General features: G+C 55.0%; 11 protein-coding genes across 11 annotated transcripts; 5 read left to right on the plus strand and 6 right to left on the minus strand.

Moving 5' to 3' along the window:
• Nucleotides 1-2,160: 2,160 nt before the first annotated feature.
• roqT-4 (Efflux pump roqT) lies at nucleotides 2,161-2,805 on the plus strand (the record flags this gene model as incomplete). Its single annotated transcript, XM_037321323.1, has 1 exon — nucleotides 2,161-2,805. The coding sequence occupies one exon, from the start codon at nucleotides 2,161-2,163 to the stop codon at nucleotides 2,803-2,805; it is 645 nt and encodes a 214-aa protein (XP_037180372.1).
• A 207-nt stretch (nucleotides 2,806-3,012) lies between these two features.
• Nucleotides 3,013-4,048, minus strand: CGCA056_v006073 (uncharacterized protein; the record flags this gene model as incomplete). Its single annotated transcript, XM_037321324.1, has 2 exons — nucleotides 3,013-3,695; nucleotides 3,757-4,048. 2 exons carry the CDS (start codon nucleotides 4,046-4,048, stop codon nucleotides 3,013-3,015), a joined length of 975 nt encoding a protein of 324 aa, XP_037178739.1.
• Nucleotides 4,049-4,615: 567 nt separating this feature from the next.
• On the minus strand, nucleotides 4,616-5,839 carry ttuC' (putative tartrate dehydrogenase/decarboxylase TtuC'; the record flags this gene model as incomplete). Its single annotated transcript, XM_037321325.1, has 3 exons — nucleotides 4,616-4,969; nucleotides 5,028-5,518; nucleotides 5,578-5,839. The coding sequence occupies 3 exons, from the start codon at nucleotides 5,837-5,839 to the stop codon at nucleotides 4,616-4,618; spliced, it is 1,107 nt and encodes a 368-aa protein (XP_037178740.1).
• Nucleotides 5,840-6,510: 671 nt separating this feature from the next.
• Nucleotides 6,511-7,452, plus strand: mug58 (putative kinase mug58; the record flags this gene model as incomplete). The annotated part of the gene is made up of 1 exon (XM_037321326.1): nucleotides 6,511-7,452. One exon carries the CDS (start codon nucleotides 6,511-6,513, stop codon nucleotides 7,450-7,452), a length of 942 nt encoding a protein of 313 aa, XP_037178741.1.
• Nucleotides 7,453-8,372: 920 nt separating this feature from the next.
• Nucleotides 8,373-10,036, plus strand: hxnP-2 (Major facilitator-type transporter hxnP; the record flags this gene model as incomplete). The annotated part of the gene is made up of 5 exons (XM_037321327.1): nucleotides 8,373-8,562; nucleotides 8,619-8,641; nucleotides 8,692-8,795; nucleotides 8,849-9,699; nucleotides 9,750-10,036. 5 exons carry the CDS (start codon nucleotides 8,373-8,375, stop codon nucleotides 10,034-10,036), a joined length of 1,455 nt encoding a protein of 484 aa, XP_037180373.1.
• A 446-nt stretch (nucleotides 10,037-10,482) lies between these two features.
• On the minus strand, nucleotides 10,483-12,796 carry CGCA056_v006077 (putative transcriptional regulatory protein; the record flags this gene model as incomplete). The annotated part of the gene is made up of 3 exons (XM_037321328.1): nucleotides 10,483-11,209; nucleotides 11,269-11,680; nucleotides 11,716-12,796. The coding sequence occupies 3 exons, from the start codon at nucleotides 12,794-12,796 to the stop codon at nucleotides 10,483-10,485; spliced, it is 2,220 nt and encodes a 739-aa protein (XP_037178816.1).
• A 636-nt stretch (nucleotides 12,797-13,432) lies between these two features.
• DEP6 (Depudecin biosynthesis cluster-specific transcription activator DEP6) lies at nucleotides 13,433-14,321 on the plus strand (the record flags this gene model as incomplete). Its single annotated transcript, XM_037321329.1, has 4 exons — nucleotides 13,433-13,525; nucleotides 13,611-13,624; nucleotides 13,679-13,741; nucleotides 13,811-14,321. 4 exons carry the CDS (start codon nucleotides 13,433-13,435, stop codon nucleotides 14,319-14,321), a joined length of 681 nt encoding a protein of 226 aa, XP_037178744.1.
• A 462-nt stretch (nucleotides 14,322-14,783) lies between these two features.
• Nucleotides 14,784-16,137, plus strand: fahA-0 (Fumarylacetoacetase; the record flags this gene model as incomplete). Its single annotated transcript, XM_037321330.1, has 2 exons — nucleotides 14,784-15,732; nucleotides 15,794-16,137. The coding sequence occupies 2 exons, from the start codon at nucleotides 14,784-14,786 to the stop codon at nucleotides 16,135-16,137; spliced, it is 1,293 nt and encodes a 430-aa protein (XP_037178745.1).
• Nucleotides 16,138-16,315: 178 nt separating this feature from the next.
• On the minus strand, nucleotides 16,316-16,984 carry maiA-1 (Maleylacetoacetate isomerase; the record flags this gene model as incomplete). Its single annotated transcript, XM_037321331.1, has 1 exon — nucleotides 16,316-16,984. One exon carries the CDS (start codon nucleotides 16,982-16,984, stop codon nucleotides 16,316-16,318), a length of 669 nt encoding a protein of 222 aa, XP_037179144.1.
• Nucleotides 16,985-17,690: 706 nt separating this feature from the next.
• Nucleotides 17,691-19,388, minus strand: CGCA056_v006081 (Secondary metabolism regulator LAE1; the record flags this gene model as incomplete). The annotated part of the gene is made up of 7 exons (XM_037321332.1): nucleotides 17,691-17,928; nucleotides 17,988-18,647; nucleotides 18,703-18,743; nucleotides 18,796-18,868; nucleotides 18,923-18,964; nucleotides 19,053-19,273; nucleotides 19,350-19,388. The coding sequence occupies 7 exons, from the start codon at nucleotides 19,386-19,388 to the stop codon at nucleotides 17,691-17,693; spliced, it is 1,314 nt and encodes a 437-aa protein (XP_037179143.1).
• A 1,651-nt stretch (nucleotides 19,389-21,039) lies between these two features.
• Nucleotides 21,040-21,357, minus strand: CGCA056_v006082 (uncharacterized protein; the record flags this gene model as incomplete). Its single annotated transcript, XM_037321333.1, has 2 exons — nucleotides 21,040-21,134; nucleotides 21,195-21,357. The coding sequence occupies 2 exons, from the start codon at nucleotides 21,355-21,357 to the stop codon at nucleotides 21,040-21,042; spliced, it is 258 nt and encodes an 85-aa protein (XP_037179146.1).
• Nucleotides 21,358-21,906: the final 549 nt, after the last annotated feature.

Below are 21,906 nucleotides of genomic sequence, written 5' to 3' on the forward strand. Positions count from 1 at the left end.
TAGGAGGCAACGGGCGGAAAAGGCCCCATTTCCAATCCTACATTTTGACTTTGTCTGGAGTTGTGTTCAAACCCAAAATGGTGGGCCCGGTTTAGGTTGGCCAAGAAGACAAGGTAACCAGGGAGTTGACATTTGGCATCGAACGTAGCAGTCAGGTAAGGTCTTACAACAGAGTTCCTCCCGTGACTTTGCCGACATGGGCAGAAAGCTCAAACAGAGTACGAGGTGCTCGGTTTCTTCAGAAGGGTAATCAGGTTCCGGCACATTGTCGAAGCATTTATCAATTGTTGACTGTTGAATCATAGATAAGATGCAGCATGAACACCTTCGTCGTGCTATCTAGGGCTTATTAAGACGGAGGCACACCGGGATTTATCGCCTGCCTACTCTGTGTTAGGTTTGCAGTGATTCGAAAGTTTGGTTGGCGCCACTGCGTTCCCAGCCGTGGGTTTAGTCCGCTTCAGGTTTGCTCATCAAATGCATTTTCTTGAACCCGAATAGACCGACGAACCGGTCCGGAACGCTGGCTTTTGACTTTGCCACCAATGGAAATACCCTTCCAAAAGAACCAAGATGTTTTCTCTAGATTATCTTTTAATGTGATAGAAGTTTTCGACTTGCTTATGCAATATTCTGCACCCACCATCTTCGAATGGATATGGACATATGCATCCATAATCTCCCGACCAGTGTCATTATAAATTATACGTCTGAAATTCGCCGAGTGAATCGCTACCTACAGCTCAATTGTACGCGACGCAAGACGAAGATGACGTCTGGGCCTCCACAAAAAAGGCCTCAGGAGGAGTTGCCAGAGATTGACGCAGTGGAATGGGCAACGCAAGATGTCGAGAAACGTTTTTCAGTTGGCTTCAACCCAGGCCACATCAGGGCCAGCATTTGTTCTGCTTCGAGTAACACCGACGGCCTGAACCAAGCTCCGGCACTTCCAGAAGCAGTGAAGTCTCCACGACACATGGTGGCAGCAACAGTAACGGGGCTACTTATTGCCGTGCTACTTATGGCACTTGATGTTAACATTCTCGGTATGTATAACCATACGGACGAATGTGGTTTTGCAACATATGTCGTGAACACAAATAACCCGTGATTGGTGGTAGCCACGAGTGTTCCTAAAATTACAACGGAATTCAAAAGCCTTCATGACGCGGCTTGGTACGTCGCAGCTTTCTCGCTTGCTCGGCTTGCAACTCAGCCCATTTATGGCCAGTTGTATACTCTCTTCTCCATGAAATACACATTCTGCTGTAGTTTGGCTACTGTAATCATGGGTAAGTTGATTGTGCAGCGTCTGGTAGATTTATCGGCCATTTTATCGCTCGTTTAGATAGTAATGTTATACTAGGTTCCACCATTTGCGCTGTTTCACCAAATTCTATGACCTTGATTATCGGCCGAGGCGTTCAAGGTCTAGGGTCCAGTGGCGTGGCCTCAGGTGCTCTAAATATCGGCGGTTACATCGTTTCGAAAGCGAAGATGCCTTTGATGATCTCGCTGATGGGCTCCATGATGATGACAGCGGCCCTCGCAGGCCCAGTACTCGGAGGTGCTTTCACGGAAAGCGTTCTGACTTGGCGATTCGGCTTTTGGCTCAACCTGCGTACGTATTCGACGGAATCCTGTCTAATTTTTGGTTATATGCTGATCGCAATCCAATGGCAGCATTGTCTGCTATTAGTATGGTCTTGGTTTGGATGACTTTCCCAGAGCCTCACAGACCTTCTACCAAAGTTCCACTCAGAGACAAGCTAATGAGGCTGGATCCTACCGGTAGCATTTTAATATTGAGCTCCATGATCTGCCTAGTTTTGGGCCTTCAGTGGGGTGGCAATCTCTTGCCGTGGACCAACAGAAACGTCCTTGGATGTTTGATCGGGTTTGGGATATTGTTTTCTCTATTTTTATTACTGCAAATCAAGCAGAAAGACAAGTGAGTCAGACGTGGCTGTCATCCTTCCTCGTGGACCTTAAGCCCAACCATTCATCGCGTCTATTCAAGAGAGTCATACCTACACCCGCTAATTTCAAATTGCACACAGAGCTCTTGTGCCTCTTCGTATCGTCACGCAGCGAACTGTCGGACTGGGCTGTATCGCAACGACATGTACGTATCTGGCTGTCACTGTCTTGGCGTACTACATGCCGTTCTACCTACAGGCTGCCAAAGGCCTGTCTCCGAGCATAGCTGGATTATACATGCTCGCGCTGGGGGGACCAGAGACGCTGGCAACCATCGCTTCAGGAGCGTTGATTACGTACACGAAGCACTACGTTCCAATGCTGGTGCTAGGTGGAGCGGTGTTCTCTCTTGGCAGCGGACTCCTGTCGACCCTCACCACCGGTAGCAACGCTGGACAAATCATAGGGTACGAAGTTTTGACCAGTATTGGTCTCGGTTTCGGCGGTCAGGTTCCGCTCACTGCCTTACGGAACGTCCTTTGCGAGGCAGATATACCGATTGCAAATGGCTTGAATGGTTTCTCGCAAAGCTTGGGCGTTGTGCTAGGGGCACCCATCGCCCAATCGGTCTTCATGAACACACTGACCAGCCATCTGGGATCGCAGCTCCAACCCGGAAATGTTACCAAAATCACCGACCTGGGAGCGTCAAATATCAACCCTTCACATATTGACCCGCAGCTTCTACCGTTCGTTGCGCAAGCTTATCGGGACGCCTCAACTACGTCCCTGTACGTGGCTGTGGCATCTGCTGCAATGGCCGGTGCAGCCGGGCTTTTCATGGAGTGGAAGAAACTTAAGACTAAGGAAGAAGGAGATAGTTAATCTAATCTAAGATTGGTTTGCTGAGCAGATAAGACCTAACTTGGTTCTATCCTGAGGAAGCTACCATTGAAAGCTAAACAAGACTGCGGAGATGACACCCATTGAAACGACGATGCCAAGATCGAAGTGGTGGGTTTTCCAAAATCTAAGAATAAACAAACAAAAAACGGAACACCATTACATCATCCCAGATCTAACCCAATTCAATCATGATGCCAGCTCTACAGGAGGTTGTCCTTCCACTTCTGAAGGTTTTGTCTGCGAAGATAATTCTACCGGCGGCGGCGATATTGGCTGAAGTTCTCGTGATTCCGAGCCATGACCAGGAAGCTCCTGCTTAGTGTCATAGCCCAGCCCCTTGTGGTATGCATCTACTTCAACAGCAGTAACCTGACTTTGAGCGAGGCGCCTTTCCTTCCTCTTTCGCAAGCAGACAAATATCGTGATCCCTATCAGAATGAGGACAACGACAACGATTCCGACTGCGATCCCAGCAATGGCTCCTGTCGCCAATCCTCCCTCACCATTGTCTTTGTCATTAGATGGACTGTCTCCGTACAGTGGGAATGGGGGATGCTTGATCTTGATCGGGCCAGAACGGGGAAGATCGGTGAGAAAGACTTTTCGCCAAGCCGTGGCCACCTTCACCTCTGTGGTTCCACTTGTGGTATATACGTTGACCCAGACATCGGTTGGTGTACTGATGTAACTCACACAATCCCGATAAGGAACGTCATCTCCGCCGACCGTCAAGCATGCCCATCCATCAGGGGGGCAGCACCATGTTTGAGAGACAAACTGGGCACTCTCTAAGTGAATGTTGGTATTGCAAGCTGAAGTCCAGCCGCTTATGCAAGCAGTGCCTGGATATGCCAAGTTGGGTAGATCGCCTGATCAGGCAGTAGGGTTAGCAGGTTGCTAATAGATGTAACCTTGGGTCAATCTACTGACTGAAAGTGCCGCCCCAAGGTCTCCAAATTCTATCATAGCTTGCCGGAAAGCACTCCGTTGGTAGACTGGTAGTCGTCTCACCGACGTTCATATCCCCATAGCATATTTCGTTTGAAGTTATATTTTCTGGCCTGCTCGTACATCTGATCGACCGAGGCACTACCGAGCAGGAAACTGGTGGCGTGAATGTTGCTGTTTGAGGAGACAAAGTGTACACCAAGGTGCGCTCAAATCTTTCCTGGGGAACCGTGAGTGTTGTCACAAACGGATCGTATTTGGTTGACTTGGGCATGACTTGTACTGTAGCTTTCTGAGTCAGTCTGTGTGAGTATTTGAGAGCTTAGGTATCCCCGCGTGTGCGCGTATCTGGCTTGGGGAGAGAAAAAAAACGCATGTGCGAGCATTGGGAATTGGAGTGTGGCCAGGATAAGGATTTATATGGGCTCATGTCAGACGAGTAGCGACCGAGGGCTTTGAAGCTTACGGTGTCACGACACTTCCAGCTCTAACAATCGGCCCATCCACCATCCAGATTCACCGCCGAGCCTTATTTCGGGCACTAATATTATCTAGCTGCATACCTTGTACTCCAGTAAGACAAGCTCTGAGTCGAATACGGGAAGACCGTCGGCGTTTCGCCTCGTCAGACGGACAAGCACCGAGCAAACAACATGGCAAATAATACTATAATATTGGCCAATGAAAAATCATGCTTGTGACTTTTACTGTGTTTGTCATTCATGTATCTATACACCAACGCTCGTTCTATCCATCCTCCGCGGTATCCCTCAGACATGTCGAGATGCTCCTCATGCACAGTCGTAATTCTATATTCATACCCATTTCTCTCTTACTCCCCTTAAGCCTTCTTCACGAGCTTCTCCTTGATCTCCGCCACGACAGCGGCAGTGACCTCTTTCGTCGTTGCCTTGCCGCCAAGGTCAGCAGTCACGATGCCCTTGCCGGTGACGCTCTCGACAACCTCCATCAGCTTGTCGGCGGCATCCTTCTCGCCGAGCCAGGCGAGCATCTCGGCGGCGGTCCAGAAGGTGGCAACGGGGTTGGCGACGCCCTTGCCGGTGATGTCGAAGGCGGAGCCGTGGATGGGCTCGAACATGGAGGGGTTCTTGCGGGTGGGGTCCAGGTTGGAGGTGGGCGCGATGCCGATGGAGCCGGCAAGGGCGGCGGCCAGGTCGGAGAGGATGTCGGCGTGCTTCGCGATGTGTTAGCTTGATGATCTAGAGCTAGGGGTAGAGGTATGTGAGACTTACAAGGTTGGTCGCGACGATGGTGTCCAAGCTCTTGGGGTTGAGAACCATCCTCGTGGTCATGGCATCAACCAGCATCTTGTCGAGGGTGACGTCGGGGAAGTCCTTGGCGACGTCGTAAACGACCTCGTCCCAGAGAACCATACCATTGCGCTGGGCGTTGCTCTTGGTGACGAAGGTAAGGAGTTTGCGAGGACGGCTCTGGGCAGTCTCGAAGGCAAAGCGGACGATGCGCTCAACGCCGTGGCGGGTGAAGATGGCCGTCTCGGTGGCAGTCTCCCAGGGGAGGCCGCGGTGGGAGCGGCCGCCCTGGCCGGCGTACTCACCCTCGCTGTTCTCGCGGATGATGACCCAGTCCAGGTCGCCCTCGGCGCAGTTGCGGAGGGGGGACTGGGTGCCGCGAAGGACGCGCGTGGGGCGGACGTTGGCGTACTGCTGGAAGGGCTGGCAGATGGCCAGGCGGAGACCCCAGAGGGAGATGTGGTCAGGGACGTCTGCCGATCGGTTAGTCCGGGGGATAATCGCGGAGGCTGGGGAACATGGGGCTACTTACCGGGGGCACCGACGGCGCCGAAGAGGATGGCGTCGTGCTTCTTGAGCTGGTCGAGGCCGCCGTCGGGGATGTACTTGCCCGTCTTCTTGTAGGTCTCGGAGCTCCAGTCGTAGTCGGTGAAGTCGAGGTCGAAGGTGCCTAGGGTCTCGGAGAGGGCCTTGAGGACCTCCACGCCGGCGTCGATGACCTCCGGGCCGATGCCATCAGCCCCCATGGAGGCGATGCTGTAGGACTTCTTGGCGGGAAGCGCGCTGGGCGACATTGTGGCGGTTTTGTGAGGGAGTTTGGAGAGAAAACTGAAAGCTCAGTGATGTGGTGTTGAGGGATTGAAGTGAGGGGATTTGTCTCGCAGCTCAACTTGAGTTCTCAGACGACTGGGGGAGAGGGGTCAAGGTATATGAGGCTGTATTGGAGAAAGCAATGGGAGTTGGAGACACGTCGTGATGGTGTCTTCTTTTGTAATCGGTCGAGCTTCGCCGACAACGGCTAGATCTTCAGCGTGAACGCGAAACATCTTCGGGATTGATGCCGCCAACATCGGGAGATTGTGGAGTTGGCAGATGTGTGTGTGGTGGAGGCGGCGATCTGGGGTCCGGGGAGCGGTGTTGTAAATATCCGCGGTCTTTTCTTACCCCGCGGACCAAGACCACCCCGCACTCACTCGTGTGATCCTTCGAGACGGCATTGAGTTATTTCTCTTCACGACTCAACTCACCCAACACCGGCGGCCGCAGCAAGTACCTTCATGCAGCTATTCTGGTTCTCGATTAGTTTCAGCGGCGGTCGAATTTCGAAATCTTTCTCCAAAAGATAATAACAGCCGCATTCCGCTCTCCCGCGTGGAACATCTGTCGGGGCTCTTGGGCGGAACCTCTCTTATCTCATCTTCCCCCTCCATCCTGCCTCTTGAGGTGGGTTAAGGTCAGCAAAGTCATGATCGACGCATCCGCCGTTGATTCCGTGCTGCAGCACATCCTGCCGGCCGTGAAGGCTCACCAGGCGGGCTCCTCAACCCCGTTCATTCTTGGCTTGTCGGGGCTCCAAGGAAGTGGCAAGTCGACATGGGCAGCGGCTCTGACGCAGACCCTCAACGCCAAGCACGGCGTCAACACGCGGACGCTCTCACTGGACGACCTCTACCACGACCACGACCAGCTCGTCGCCCTGCGCGAGTCCAACCCGGGGAATGGGCTCCTCCGCACCCGCGGACAGCCGGGTACACACGACGAAGCGCTCGCGCAGCGCTTCTTCGACGACGTCTGCCAGGCATCCAGCAGCAGCGAAGAGGGCATCAAGTGGCCTGCGTTCGACAAGAGCCTCTTCAGCGGCGAGGGCGGCCGCGTGCCTGTCGCAGAGTGGGACATCGTGCCGCGGAGCCCGCCTCTGGAGGTCCTCATCTTCGAGGGCTGGTGTCTTGGCTTCCAGCCTCTGTCGGCTGAGCAGGTCGAGGAGAAGTGGAACAAGGCCAAGGCAGCCTCCTCAAACAGCACTTCCTCCGATGGCGAAGCGCAGCTGTCAACGACAACGCTGGCGGGCCACAGCCTGGAGCACCTCCTGCTCATCAACAAGAACCTGGAAAGGTACTGCGAGGCCTTCATGGGCTCCTGGCGCTTCGACACTTTCCTCCACCTTAGCACAGACCAGCTGGTGAATGTGTATCACTGGCGGCTGGACCAGGAGAGGGCGCTGCGGGAGAAGAAAGGTGCGGGAATGACGGACGCGCAGGTCATCCGTTTTGTGCAGGGCTACATGCCCGCTTATGAGTTGTACCTAGACAGACTGACGCAGGAGTCGTTCTTCACGGAAGAGAAGAAGGCTCATATTCGTGTTATTCTAGACTCTAATAGAACAGTTCTGCGCGTTGAGAAAGCGTAGACTATGAACTTATGAAGCCACTATTTTGCTCCCTTACTTTGTATCCGTGCCCTACATTCCCAGTGAAATCCAGATCACCATGTTACATAGCTCCGGTGACCCAGCAGCTTTCAAAGATCAGTTGACAGCTGCTAGACCAACTCACAGACCTCAACCGACCCGACAGCATGTTTTACCCCAGATTCTTCACCCATTACCCACCGTTTGATACGTCCAGGCCACGTTCTCACGACCTAGGATCAACAAAACCCCACGCTCAAGTCTAACTTAGTAGCCAATTTAGCTATCCGGGGTAAGTCAGGCCCACGCCTCTGGATCCGGGCAAGTCTCCACACACCCATCCAACCGGGTTCATAACGCGATGGACCCGTCAACCAACCTCAGCCAGACCAATCTCAACGAACATATGCTCCTAGCGTAGCACTACCCCTCATGGAGAATGCACGAACAGACCTGTGAACCAGACCCGTCCCCCGCATTCCCCGCAAAGTTACCCCAAATGCCCCGGTGCTGTCTTTGTCCGCTGGAGCTAATCTGGGTCCGGGGGAGCCAGGGTAATGGTCTCATTGTTGGGACGCGAAGAGACCCCAGAAAACACTTGGTCAGAGTGCGATAGCGAGCCAAAGAGCGCTTGACCCTCCCAGAAACATGGCATGATCGAATACAACCCCGTGGAGTTACCCCGGACTGAGAACGGTGAGATCCCTGGTAAAAGTTTGGCCGATCGAGACATACTTAAGAGCGAGCTGCAACTGGCTTCCTGTTCAGTCTGATCTTCTCTTTCCTGAACTCACGGACCAAAGCAGTCTCTTGTTTTCCTCCCTTGCTGCTGCTTGATTCGCCAGCCAACCAACCTTCCCCCTTTCTTTGATCGTCTAAACTTTCGCCCGAACTCCAACATCCCAACTTGCATCACCAAGATGGCGTCTGAGAAGCACCACGGGGACCTCGAATCCAAGCCTCATGACAACTTCGTCGAGGTGACGGGCGAGGACGAGAAGGGCGGTGTGATCCAGGCCGGGGGTGATTACTCTGGAGCTGTGAAGAAGACCAGCGCCGAGGAGATTGCCCTGGTGAGAAAGCTGGACTGGAGAATCATGCCAACTCTCTGTAGGAAAACCTGTTGCATCAAGTTGAAAGACCAAGACTAATGTGATTGAATCCAGGGGCCATGTACTTCCTCAACTACGTGCGTCGAACTCGAAACAATAGTCTACAATCAACTGACATTTCATCCAGCTCGACCGAAACGCCATCGCCCAAGCTCGTCTCGACGGTCTCGAAGAAGACTTAGGCCTCGAGGGCTCACAATACAACACATGTATCTCAATCCTCTTCGTCGGGTATGCTCTTCCCCCTAATTCTCGCAAAACAAGAACTAACTTCGCCTTCCCAGCTACCTCCTCATGCAGATCCCCTCCAACATGCTCATGTCCTCCCAACACATCCGCCCCTCCATCTACATGGGCTGCTGCATGATGGCCTGGGCCGTCGTCTCCGCCTGCACCGCCCTCGCAAAGAACTACGCCGGCCTCGTCGCTGTGCGCTTCTTCCTCGGCGTCACCGAGGCCCCCTTCTACCCGGGCGCCATCTACATGCTCTCCATCTTCTACACCCGCAAGGAGATCGCCACGCGCCTCTCGGTCCTCTACACGGGCAACATCTTCGCGACCTCCTTCTCGGGCCTCATCGCCGCGGCTGTCTTCAACACCGTCGACGGCAACCACGGCCTCAGCGGCTGGCAGTGGCTCTTCATCATCGAGGGCTGCCTCACCTTCGGCGTCGCGCTCATCGGCATGTTCACGCTGGCGGACAGCCCGCTCACAACAAGATGGCTGAAGCCCGAGGAGCGCCAGCTCGCGCACGAAAGGATGCTCAGGGACACTGTCGGTCTTGAGGAAAGCAAGGGCGCGATGGCGGGGCTGAAGCAGGCTGTTCGTGACCCTAGGCTGTGGCTGTTGGCTTTCATCCAGAACATGCATCTGTCTGCCTGCGGGTTCAACAACTTCTTCCCCACGGTTATTGGCTCCCTGGGCTTCAACTCGACCATCACGCTAGTGCTGACGTGCCCTCCCTACCTCGTCTCCGGCTTCTTCGGCTACATGGTCGGTCTGTCCTCCGGCAAGTACAACGAGAGAACGTGGCATATCACCGGATGCATGGGCCTCGCCATCGTCGGCTTCGTTATCTCCTGCGCGACGCTCAACACAGCCGCGCGCTACGTCTCCTGCTTCCTCTTTGCTTCTGGTAAGTCCCCCATCCCCCTTTCAAAAGACACCTCTCTAACACAGCTCCAGGCGCCTACGCCGTCAACGCCCCTATCCTAGGCTGGGTCTCTGCCACCCTCGGCTCCACCCCCGAGAAGAAGTCCGTCAGCATCAGCATCGTCAACGTCATCGCCAACGCTTCCTATGTATACACGGCCTACCTCTACCCCAAGAGCGATGGTCCGCGCTACCTGACGGCCATGGCCAGCAACGCCGCGTTCGCGTTCGCGTGTATTGCGGGGACATGGGCGCTACGGTTCTGGCTGATGCAGACGAACAAGAAGCTGGGCGCGAGCACGACCAAGTACGCCTACTGATTGGATCAAAAGAAACGTGGAGCGGAGAGAATTAAGCTACTGGGGCGAACATGGAGCTTAAAGAGTGGTTCCATGGGACGGTTGGCATATCGGCATGAGGGATGCTGATGTACATATCGATGGGTCTGGAGGGCTTAGATTTGACAAATCGTTTAATGAAGCTGGCCGGTTCGATACGTTAACTTGAGCCGTGATTCGGTTTCTCGTGAACTGTGAAATGCTTCCCTCTTGATAGTCAACTTTTACCCTGCGTTTCACTCTTCAGACACATTTACTTAGTTTCTTTCGAAAATTGCTGCGAAGCTTCTTGTTCAACTTTAACCCTCCAGTCTACATTATGACCGTAACTCCTGGTAAGTTTGACCCGACATATGATTCAAATATCTACTCAACCTTTTACCCCCTTTCAACGGAACGCCATATACCCAACCTGCCCAATCTTGACCTCATCGCAAATACGACCATGTAGGGTCCACCGACGGATCGAACTGCGCCGCCGCCAAAAACGGATAATCAATCGCCCCAAACGAATTCGCAAACAACTGGTCATACCACACCATCGACTCCTGCCCCTCCCCCGGCGCCCCCGTCTCGGCATTATTCACGGCCGGGAACGACGTCGCCGCCAGCGCCAGCGAGAACGGCTGGCTGTCAAAGTTGGGCGAGTCCTGCGGTGCGGTAGCTTGGAACGACTGCGCGCCCGGACTCGCGGACCACGCCGCGAGAGGCGGGCCAGACGCCGGGGATGCTTGCGTGGGCCACCTGCCGCTCGCGTCCTCCAGCCCGTCGCTCTGCGTCTGCGTCCAGGACATGGTGTCCGCGGCAGCGGGGATGGTGTCGTCGGGGCGGCCGGAGGATGCTGCCACCGACGGGGAGAAGCGCGTGCGCAGGTTCGAGGTGCCCGGTTGGCCGGAGACGGACTGGGAGCGCGGGTGTCGTGAGCGGCTGGGGCTGCTCCCCGGACGGGTCGCGTGCGTGGGTTCGCTGGATCTCGGCTGGTGATTTGGGGGATGGTGTGGTTGGCCGCTGGTTTGTCTGCGCAGCGGGTTGTGGGATGCGGAGAGTTCGCGGACGGCTGCTGTGAGCTCGTCGATGGCGGAGAGGCAGTATTCTGGCCAGGAGGTGTCGCGGGAGGCGATGTGGCGGAGGATGTCTTTTCCTGATTCGACGTGTCTGCAACACTTGTCTTAGTATGTGCAAGTTTTCCTTTCATCGCAAGCGTGTCCACTCACTTCAACGCGCTTGACAGCGGCAGTTGCCTCTCAAACGCCGCATAAATAAGGATGAACGCGCTGATCCAGACGGCCCACGTAAACGAAGGCTGCAACATCGGCTCAGAGAGACACGCGCTCGTCGGATCATCTGACATCTTGTGCTGCGTCAGATACCGCTTCAGCGCAATGAAAATTGACTTTGCCGCAAAGATGCAATTCTGCAGTCCCGCAGAGTACGCCGGGCTCGATGGGTCCGACGTCATCATCGGCCTGTTGAGCGAGATCATGGACTCGTATTTCAGAAGGAGCAAGAACACGCGATGGCTCGATGATATCGGGGGCTGCGGCGTGTTCTCGTCAGAGGCCTCGCCCGGGTGCGGCTCGTCCTCGACCGCGTCGTGGATCTCGTTGGACCATTTGCAAGCTCCGCCTGGACGTAGCTGGCGCGGTCTGCGGTGTCGTCACGGGTGTGTATGGACTTGTTCCGCAGCTCGAGAATGAGACCCCGTATTCTGGCGTGCTTGACGAGGTAGGTGAGGAGCTGCAGGCGGTTGTCTTCGCCGTCGAGTGGTGTTCCGTGTCTTTCCTCTCCGGGGTAGCATACGTCGACATCGTCGTCTCTGATGTCCAGGGGCAGCCCTAATGCCTGGCAGAGAAATCTTTCGTTGCAGTAGATGCACCAAAACACCCTTCGACGCATATGGGCTTCCTCCTTGGTGAAGAAGGGGTATCGTGAGGGACAGCGGTGGAGGCCGAGGTGGAAGGCCATGCGGACAATCAGCCCGCCTAGTCGAGAAGCTGAGTTGAGCCGCAGCATCGATGCGAGAAAGAGTTGTATGGCGAGCGCTGCTTGGGTGGCCTGTATTGATGCTGGCTGGTAGAGGGCAAACTGCGATGCAGACATTGCCTCTTCGACTGTTCGAAAGACAAGTGAGCTTGGCACAGGCCGAGCAAAGGGAACTCTTTGCCTGCTATCAGCCAACGAGATGGACAATATCGACTTGACAATCGACCTCTCGAGGTGACCTAGAGCAGCGATACCATTCGCGCTCACCTCTTCAAAGAGGCCCAGCACATCAGGCGCACTGAGAAAAGGCAGCGTCGGATGCCATGCTTCAAAATAGCTCTTGGACCACTCGACGAGCTGCTCAAACGAAGGGTTAGCATCATCACCCTCACCCTCGGGAGCCAGCTCGTGCGGCCGCCACAGGCTCAGGTCGTCGCCATCACGAGAAGAACTCTCGCGCTGCAGCTGGTCGTCCTCGCCAGGGACGAGGTCGTTGATGTTGTTGGCCTGGGAGGACGAGGAGGTGCGGAGGGCGGACTTGCGGGCGAGGCGGACGTAGACGCCCCGGATGAAGTGAATGCCGCTGCCGCTGCCGACGAAGCGGGCGGTGTCATGCTTGCCCGTGTCGCGCATCAACCCATACTCGCGTGTGGGACGGTCGGTCGAGCCCGAGTGCTTGCGCTTGCGTGAGTGGTTGAAGTGCGCCGGGCTTAGGGTCCCAGACTCGGAGGTGGCATTGGGCGACTCGACAGCGTCCATTCGGGGAGATGGAAGGTCAGTCGACGCCGACGGGCGATCCTGAGGGGAGGGGTGTATGGGCACGGAGAGTTTGGGTAGGTCAAGGTGAGAAAGGGGGTAGAGGTAGTAGAGAAGCAAGGAGTAAGGACCAGAAACAAGCCGTCTTCAGTGGACGGCACGAGGGACGGTGGGGACCCGGAGCATGATGCGATGCGTGGAGGGAGGCAATCAGTAAGAGAGATGGCGAAGGCCAGTGTCCCGAGGCGTTCGAAAGAAGGGAATGTTGTCTGGTCTGTCCGGTATGCAAGAGGGAAGTGAGAAAAAATCGGGATGCCAAGACCGGGGTTAGTTAGATCGATGCACAACGAGATATTCTTCTTCCTGGGAGTGGTGACTGTGAAAGTGGGTGAGAAAGGAGACGAGAGCGAGACGCGCTGCATCGGGGCGCGACGTCGGACGAAAGTGGAGACGGCGCCACGGCAGTCTCCGGGAAGTGGGGCGTCTGCGGACTTTTCTTTGTCCGCACGGGCGATGGACTTTTGTTCTTGAACTAGATCTTTTTACGCCGTAGATCCTCGATCGACCAGGGAGAGAGAGAGATACTGTACGTAGGACCAGGCACCTGACACTCAATCAGTATTCTCATTGCACAGAGTTATGTCGCGGAACAGCAGCGAGAGGGAGGCCGGCAATAGCAGCACTTTCCAGAGCCCCATTGCCTGCGAGAGTTGTCGCCAAAGGAAGCGAAGAGTGAGTATGTTCCTCATGATACACACTTACACCTGACCTGAGGGAACATATCTGTTGGTTTGCCAATTGACTAACACTGTCTCAGTGTGACCGAAAGCTGTGAGTAGCGAGGGCCCCTGTCTGTCTGGCCAAGACCCTGACGCATCCCCGCAGGCCCTTTTGCCTCCAATGCAGCCACGAGCCCGGCAGATGTCAGTATCCCGAACAGAGCAAGAGGTGCGTAAAGGCTTTCCCATGGTGCTGCGTTTACTTCCTCATCGTCGCAATACTCATCAAACGTTACAGAGGAATTCCCAATGGGTACCTGAACAAACTCGAGACTCGCCTAGCCGAGACTGAGGCTGCTCTGTTCAGGGTGCTCTCCGGCACAATGGACAGTCAAGCATACGATGCCGCATCGTCACCGGCATTGCTGTCGCAGGCAGCGTGGACTCCCAGACAGAACAAGGTCGATCGCGTCAAAGAGTGGGAGAGTCTCCCGTTGCAGACCCCGACCGACGTCCAAGCCTGGTTCCGGTCCAAGGCCACTGAGAGTAACGATGCAGCTACCGACTTGCCCGCAGCGAGTCCTCAGTCGCTGATGTCGTCCGTGTCTGACCAGCTCGCTCTTCCCCAGCCGTCGGTTGAGCGGACGCCAATGTCCAATCCACAACCTGTCGTCGACATACCCATTGAGCCTCAGTTCCTCGCGCCCATGACACCAGTCAACACAGGTCAGACCGGCAACAGAAACGCGCCTGACAGCCACAGCAAAGCCAAGGAGTTGTCAAAGTCTCACCAGAATCTTTACTTCTGAGAGGCTCTGCGGGAAATTTCATTCGAGTCCAACACCAAGACGGGACAAGTCTGCGCCGAGACGTTAGCTCCCGAAGATGCAACACCCAGCAGCATCCGTGGGTGAAGAGGTGCGTTTTTCGGCGGAAAAACGACATCAAAGGACCTTGTGTCGCATACCTGCGGCTTTGCCTTTTCCTCATGTTGCTACCCCGCCACGGCGCCGAGCTACCCCGCAGTATTCCCCCCATTCCGCGGCGGCCCGGCTTCCTTGCCTTTCCGCTCGGCTTGCGCCGGAATTGGAATTGCGGAATGCCGTACCTGAGCGCCGCAGCAACACTCCAAAACAAGAGATGACCTCACATGTACCCGGAGAGCTTCAAAGCTTCAATTCCTCAGAGTCGCAGCTCAAAGGCCAATTCCTTCACATCACCAATCCGACCCAGCAGAGGAATTGACGAGACAATCGCACACAATCGTCACAATGTCGAGCTCCTGGGTTACCGTCGCGCCAAAGAGCCACTTCTCCCTGGCCAACATCCCCTTCGGCATCATCTCCACAAAGTCAGACCCGACGCACCGCTCCGCGGTCGCAATCGGCGACTACGCCCTCGACCTCAAGGCCTTCGCAAAGGCCGGCGGCTTCCACGCCCTGCCCTCTATCCAAGAGCGCCTCTCCGTCTTCTCCTCGCCCACCCTCAACGACTTCGCCGCGCTCGGCAGGCCCGTCCACAAGGAGGTCCGCACATACCTCCAGTCCATCCTGGCCGAGAACACGCCGCACGCCGGCCTCCTCAAGGACAATGCCGAGATGCGCAAGAGCGCGCTCATCCCCGCCGCCGAGGTGACGAACCACCTGCCCCTCGCCATCGGCGACTACACCGACTTCTACGCCGGCAAAAACCACGCCTACAACGTCGGCGTGCTCTTCCGCGGGCCCGCCAACGCGCTGCAGCCCAACTACATGCACCTCCCCGTCGCGTACCACGGCCGCGCCTCCAGCGTCGTCGTCTCCGGTACGCCGATCCGCCGGCCGTGGGGCCAGATCCTCAAGAACCCGGCCGCCGACCCGAAGGTGCCCGTGCTGGCGCCCTGCGAGCGGCTGGATCTCGAGCTCGAGATGGGCATGTTCCTGTGTCGCGAGAATAGGCTCGGCGAGCCGGTGCCCGTGGACGAGGCGGAGCAGCACATCTTTGGCTACGTGCTGATGAACGACTGGAGCGCGCGGGATATCCAGGCGTGGGAGTACGTGCCGCTGGGCCCGTTCACGAGCAAGAACATGGGGACGAGTATTAGCCCGTGGGTGGTCCTTGCGGACGCGCTGGAAGGGACGAAGACGGCGGGGATTGAGAACAAGACGGAGCTGCAGCCGTATCTGCGCGAGAAGAAGAAGGATAACCTTCTGGGCATTGAGTTGGAAGTTGATCTGATCAGTGAGTATCCCTCAAGTTACCAATTTTCCCCATAGTGTGTGCTAACGTGTAATTTGCGCAGCCGCCAACGGTAACAAGACAACAATCAGCCGCACCAACTCCAAGAACCTGCTGTGGTCGTGGCCGCAGATGATTGCGCACCACACCATCACCGGCTGCAACCTGCGCCCGGGCGACCTGCTCGGCTCCGGCACGATCTCGGGCACCGAGTCTGGCACGGAGGGCAGCATCCTGGAGCAGACCAAGGGGGGTAAGGAGGCCGTGAAGCTGAACGGCGGCGAGGAGCGCAAGTTCCTGCAGGACGGCGACACGCTGGTCATCCGCGGCTGGAGCGGGCAGGACGGTGCGCTGGTCGGGTTCGGCGAGGTTTCTGGTAAGATTGAGGCTGCGTTGCCTCTTTTCTAGCTACCGTTGGTATGAAAAGTAATTGAATAGAATTGATTGAGATGAAATATCATGAAATTGTGAGTTCAAAGACACTTGGATAGGGGCGAATCATACTGGGATCTCAGGCTTGATTGAGAACGTTTGATTTTCGGTATTGCTATGTACTTCCTCCTTCGAAATGTAGAGGGTGCGATGTCTATTTAATCCTCAGCTCATCAGGGGTATCAGGCTGATTAAAATAATGCGCCTTCACCACTGCCGGATGTTCCTTCAGCCCCTCCACCACCCTCCCAATCGTCGGGTACACGCTCAAATCCACCCCAAACCTCTCCGCATTCCACACCGCAGGGAGCAAACACACATCCGCCATCGTCATCTCATCCCCCACGGAACACCTGCCCGCCCACTGCTTCGCAACAGCCTCATACGCCGCCAGCCCATCCGCCATCAGCTCGCGGTTCCACTGCTCCGCATTCCCGCCGAGCGCCCTCACACGCCGCATGATGCGCATGTTGGTCACCGGCTGGATGTCGCAGCAGACGATGTTAACCAAACTCCGCACCGCGGCGCGGCGCTTCGCGTCTTGCGGCAGCAGCGGCGTCGCGTCCGGGTGCGTCTCCTCGAGGTACTCGAGCGCCGCGACGGACTGTGTGACTTTGAAGTCTGCGTCAGCGCGGTTGACGAGCAGCGGCACGGTGCCGGAGGGATTCAGCGCGCGGTGGGCGGCGGAGAGGTGTTCGTCCTTGAGGAGGTTGGTCGGGACGGTCTTGTAGGGGATGGCTTTGGCGTTGAGGGCGATGCGCAGGCGCGCGGAGCAGGAGGAGCGGAAGTAGGAGTAGAGCGTGTAGTCGTGCTGGTCAGCCATCTTGGAGGTCAAGGGGTGTGGGCAGTTGTTGATGATGTGATTCTGGTGACGGATGATGCTACCCGGGTGCGGCCCAGGAGGTGCCTGACCTGATCTTATGTGAGCTGCTCCTGGCTAAGACATGCTCAAACGACGGAGGGCATGTTGCCTGGTGACGCCCTTACGAGTACACTGCGGAAAGCCCGCAACTAGCCTTTCCATGCCGAATGGGGCGCCTTTGCGGCGGGAATGCATGTACGCGGGAGGATGATGCGGGGAAGACGGATGTCAGCGGCTTGAGTCCTGCGGAGAATAGGAGACATACCGCAGTGTCAGAGCTGCTTCAATTGGCACTTGTGATTGGTCAGTAGCTGTTGGCGGAAGCACGACTTTGGCGGCGGAATTGTCGGAATAAGCAAACCCAGGAGTGATCATCATGGAGTGAATCTTGTGGCTCGACACCTTGCCAGAATTCCGGATACAAGCGTTCGATCGTATTTCTTCAAAAGCACATCTTGTTTTGTTTGGAACGTTGGCCAAATTCTTAAAGCAAGAGCTGTCATTGTGAATTCATGTTTAAACAACGCTCTTCGACAGGTTGAACATTGATACAGGCACGGCACAGTGCAAACCAAGGCAAAGAGCATCGGAATTAGTCTGAAAGCAAACTGGATTTCCTAATTTATTACATGTCAAGCCCCAAGAGCTTTTGACGCGTACTTCTTCCTTAGGGCGTACGGGACGTAGCCTTGGCCGACGTGTTTCCAGGGGATGTGGCTGCTGGTGCTGGAGATGCCGTAGGCTCGCCCTGAGTCGGAGCCGGTGCCGGAGATGCCGCTGCCTCAGCTTGAGCCGAGGCCGGTGCTGGAGATGCCGCAGCTGCGGCTTGTGTCGGGACCGGTGCCGGGTCAGAAGCAGGGGGAGGGACCGACGGATTCTCCGGCTTCCGGCCGTACACCATATGGCTGTGTTGTTTGGTCAGCTTCAATCGCAACCATGTTTCACGTCCCAAGACTGCACTTACTAATTGAAGTACGGCAGCGACTTCGAGCTCCTCAGAGCAATACGCATCTCCGCAACGAGGACCATAATCTCCTCGTACGTCCATCCCAGGATCTCACCAATCGGCTGGAGCGCCCATCCATCAAGTGACTGGTCCATGAAGAGGCCAGCGTAGTGCCCAACCTGCTTCAGAAATGGGTCCTTGGCCCAGCCTCCAATGGGCACCTTCCACTTCTTATGCACAATGTCAACAAAGCCAGCTTCCTTCATGCACTCTACCATCATGATCTCCTCGTTCGGGCCTTTGTACTGAGCCTGGCGGAAGCTGCGGCCTATGATGTCACCCGCATCCCAAAAGAGACCTGCCCACTTCTTAAAAATATGGTTCGGGTCATTCTCGACTTCGGGGTTCTCAGAGCCAGCCAAGATGTCAAACTCCATGCTCTCGAACCAGCCGCCAGGCTTCAAGTGGGTGAATGCTTGGTCATAGAAACGCTGCCAGTTGTCGATGCCGCCGTACAAATTGCGAGCGTGGATTGCATCGAAATGGTCCCTCTTGAAAGTCCAATCAAGTTGGGCGTCGTCAATCTGGAAGATGCAGTTCGGCGGGACCCAGCTAGGCTGTACGGCTGAAATGTCCGTCCCAATGACCTCAATAGCTGGGAATTCGTCCGCAAGGTCACTACGCGCGTTAGATAGGTCCTTGATGATGTGCAGGATTGGACTAATTGACTTACAGGGCCCAAAGACCCGATCCAGTGCCTACGTCGAGAACTTTCTATGAAATTAAGTCAACCGTCGGTTCGATCCGCACCTTCGAGTTCACTTACCAGGTCGCCTTTCTCCACCGGAACTGGAGCATAGAAGAGTCTGTCATCCATGAGCATCAAGGTGAAGTGATGCCTATTCAACCATTAGCCGCGCAAAGCAATCCAGGCCGTGACGAATTTAGCATACACTACGTCGAAGGTCTCCAGCTGCTTATCATCATTCGGCGCCCTAGTATGAATGATCAGCACAGCGCACAACCTCTCGGAAATCTTGCGGCTGCAAAGGCAGTCTCGCAAGAGGCAGAAGTCATACTCACCAGTAGTCAATGGTGTTGGATGTCTGATAGGTTCTGCCCTTGATAGTACGAAACTCGCGTACACTGGAGCTCAGAGAGGCCGTAGACTCTCGAAGGCTATGTGGATACCAATTAGTTCCAAACTCGCTTCCGATTTCCAGCTTCGAGTTGACTCGCCTGTTCCTCCCGTCATCGTCGAGTGAGCCCGCCTCGGACTCAAGGTCAGCAATGACTTGAGGATCCTATGATTCGGCACCTCGCGTCAGCGAATGTGAGACTGCCAATCTGCAGCAAGCACGGTGATGGCGGCGAACTTACGGCCTGGATCTCGGGGACTTCTTCGGGTTGCTGCGACATCTTGTACGATAATCGACACAATTGAATAGCTTCAAAGCTCGAGTCGCACGGGCGAACAGTCGCTCTTCTAAAAAAAAAAAAAAAAAAAAAAAAACCACTGGGAAGTGAGAGGTTCAGAGAAAACAAAAGTTGCCACGAACGCCGTTGAAGAAAGAGGGGTAGGGAAAGCGACAAGCAGGCACACCTGTTGGTGTTGGTGGAGCTTGACGGCGGAGCGACATGGGCTGTTGGCCCGGTGTTCAACTCTTGCAGGGCCTTTCTGTAGCGTGATCATACCCATGTTGTTGTGCAAGAGGGCCAATCAACACTTCGCGGACACAGCATGCCTGCAGATCCGACTGCAGCCAAGGGCGATGCGTTTGCCTGATGCAGTCCCCGAGGCATCACAGAAATGCGAGATAAGAGGGGCACTCCACGGGTGCAACCACGTGTGTGTCGGCAAAGCCGTGATGGCCGGCAGTCCGAGAGTCCCGAAGCGTCAAACGTTCAGCCAAACACCAGAATCGTTGCCAAACAGCAATCGGTATAAAAAAGCAGTCGCCTGAGAATTGCATTCATGATTGTAAAAGCTGAGAAGCATTTGAGCGAAAGAGGTAGGGAGCAACCCCGGTCACCATACTCCTGGCAGAGTCTCTTGACGGGATTGAAAGGCCACAGACATGAAGTGCACTAATCACAGCCGCTTGCCGGAGATATTAATGGATGGTTTCATATGAACGTCTCTGATGTCTCATACGGGATTCAATTGATCATGTTTCCCCCTGAGCAAAACTTTTGTTGTGTTCCCAGACCGCCATCCTCGTTAACATCGTTGCTTTGCTTCAATCAATCAGCTCAGCCTTGCTCGTGTTACTATGGAAGACGAAGATTCTGCTCAAACCCTCTTGGAGACTTGAGTCTCATAGGTTACTTAACCGCATACTGCGATGGGAATCGTTTCTAGACAACCTGGGTAAACAAAGATGCCTCGATTCAACACTATGGTCTCTGCCAAGTGCGAGAACGATAGTGTCATGCCATTCTCACCACTATCCAGTTACTAATGAAGGCAGCAAAACCCAATTTTGGAGGTATCAAGGCACTAACATCCCGATCGTTCCTGGACGTTTACACTTAATCTGATTTTACTAACGGATGTTCTGGCCCGGTCCATAGAGAAGCTACGGCCGGACGCCACGACGCCATCCTGCACACCACGGACTAGTAGACTACACGTTGGTGAAGGCGGTGCACACAGAGCACGCGTGGAGGTCGGACTTACCGTAGCTTTTTTGCATTACCTTTTAAAACTTATCTTGAATATGTGCGTAGAATGGACGGCTAATCAACCATACTCTTCGGTACTCCGTATATGCCATTACATTTACGGCTTAACCCCATATCCCGAACTTCATTTCCTACTACGACTGCAGCAATGCTCAAGGAGCAGAATTGCTTTGAGGATAATAATTTCAGGCTGCAGGAATGGAACTTAATGGCGCATTCCTTTCCTACTCTTCTTTGGGATCTCGAAAGGACTGGCCGACAAAATCGGTCTACAAATCATTCTGGCTCGCATTGGAAGTATCATTGATCTGGGATCGTTCCGATCAGTCCCTGGACAGGTTCGGGAATGCTTCTGAATCAAGCTGTCTCACTCAATCACGTGAATCTAGATGCGAAACTCTCGAAATGAATCGACCCGATGCCGTCGGTGAAAGAGGGACGGCCGGTCGTCAGGCCGGAAGGTGGACGCGATCGTCAAATCTGATAGCGATTAGAAAGACGGGAGCACCCGGGCAACCGCAGACAGAGATGATGACTCACGCAGGTAACAAGCCTGCCGGAATCTCCCGTATGAGTCCCGAATCAAAGGTGCAAATTTCTTGCCTGTTAGGGCGTCTACCCCTTTGAAAAGGAAAATACTGGCCAGGCCCCTATCGTTCGCCGAATTGAGAATGTGAGACTGGAAGACGGAGAGCAATAGCATTGTGTATGTAAGAGAGATGTCTTTACTCCTCAAAAAGAATGACGACAAGAATCCAAGACACCTATAGCATTGTTGCCGGTTCGTGAAGCACATTCCTCAACTTTCCCCATGTAGTCAGCCGGCCCGCGATCTGGATCACTTCCGGCCCGGGCACGATTCAAGATGACGGGCAAAATTCTACAACAAGAGTGACGCAAAAGCTTTAGTCTGACGTCGCTTGAATTCCACAATACACTAGTTTTTACCACCGTGTAGTCGGTGATCGCGATACCCGAGCAGGCTTCCCGTAACAGTTCGGACCGCAAACAGACAATCCTTCCCCGACGCAATTCAACGTCCACTTAGCCCGATGCAAAAAGTCTTCATCATCTTGACCCTCCGATCAACGATTCCCTTTCCTCGCAGAGCTCTAGACCACCTCTTCGTAATCAGCTGCTCTTGCGAATCAGTCCTAGCGCCTGTCACTTCACCCCCCGCAAAATAAGCACCGCCTTTGACTACCGGCCGGATGCAGCCAGACCGTAGCTCCCGGATTCGGGGCTGTCGACT

This window comes from Colletotrichum aenigma, assembly GCF_013390185.1.
Source record: "Colletotrichum aenigma strain Cg56 chromosome Unknown KSG_Cg56_contig04, whole genome shotgun sequence".
Classification (NCBI taxonomy): Eukaryota; Fungi; Ascomycota; class Sordariomycetes; order Glomerellales; family Glomerellaceae; genus Colletotrichum; species Colletotrichum aenigma.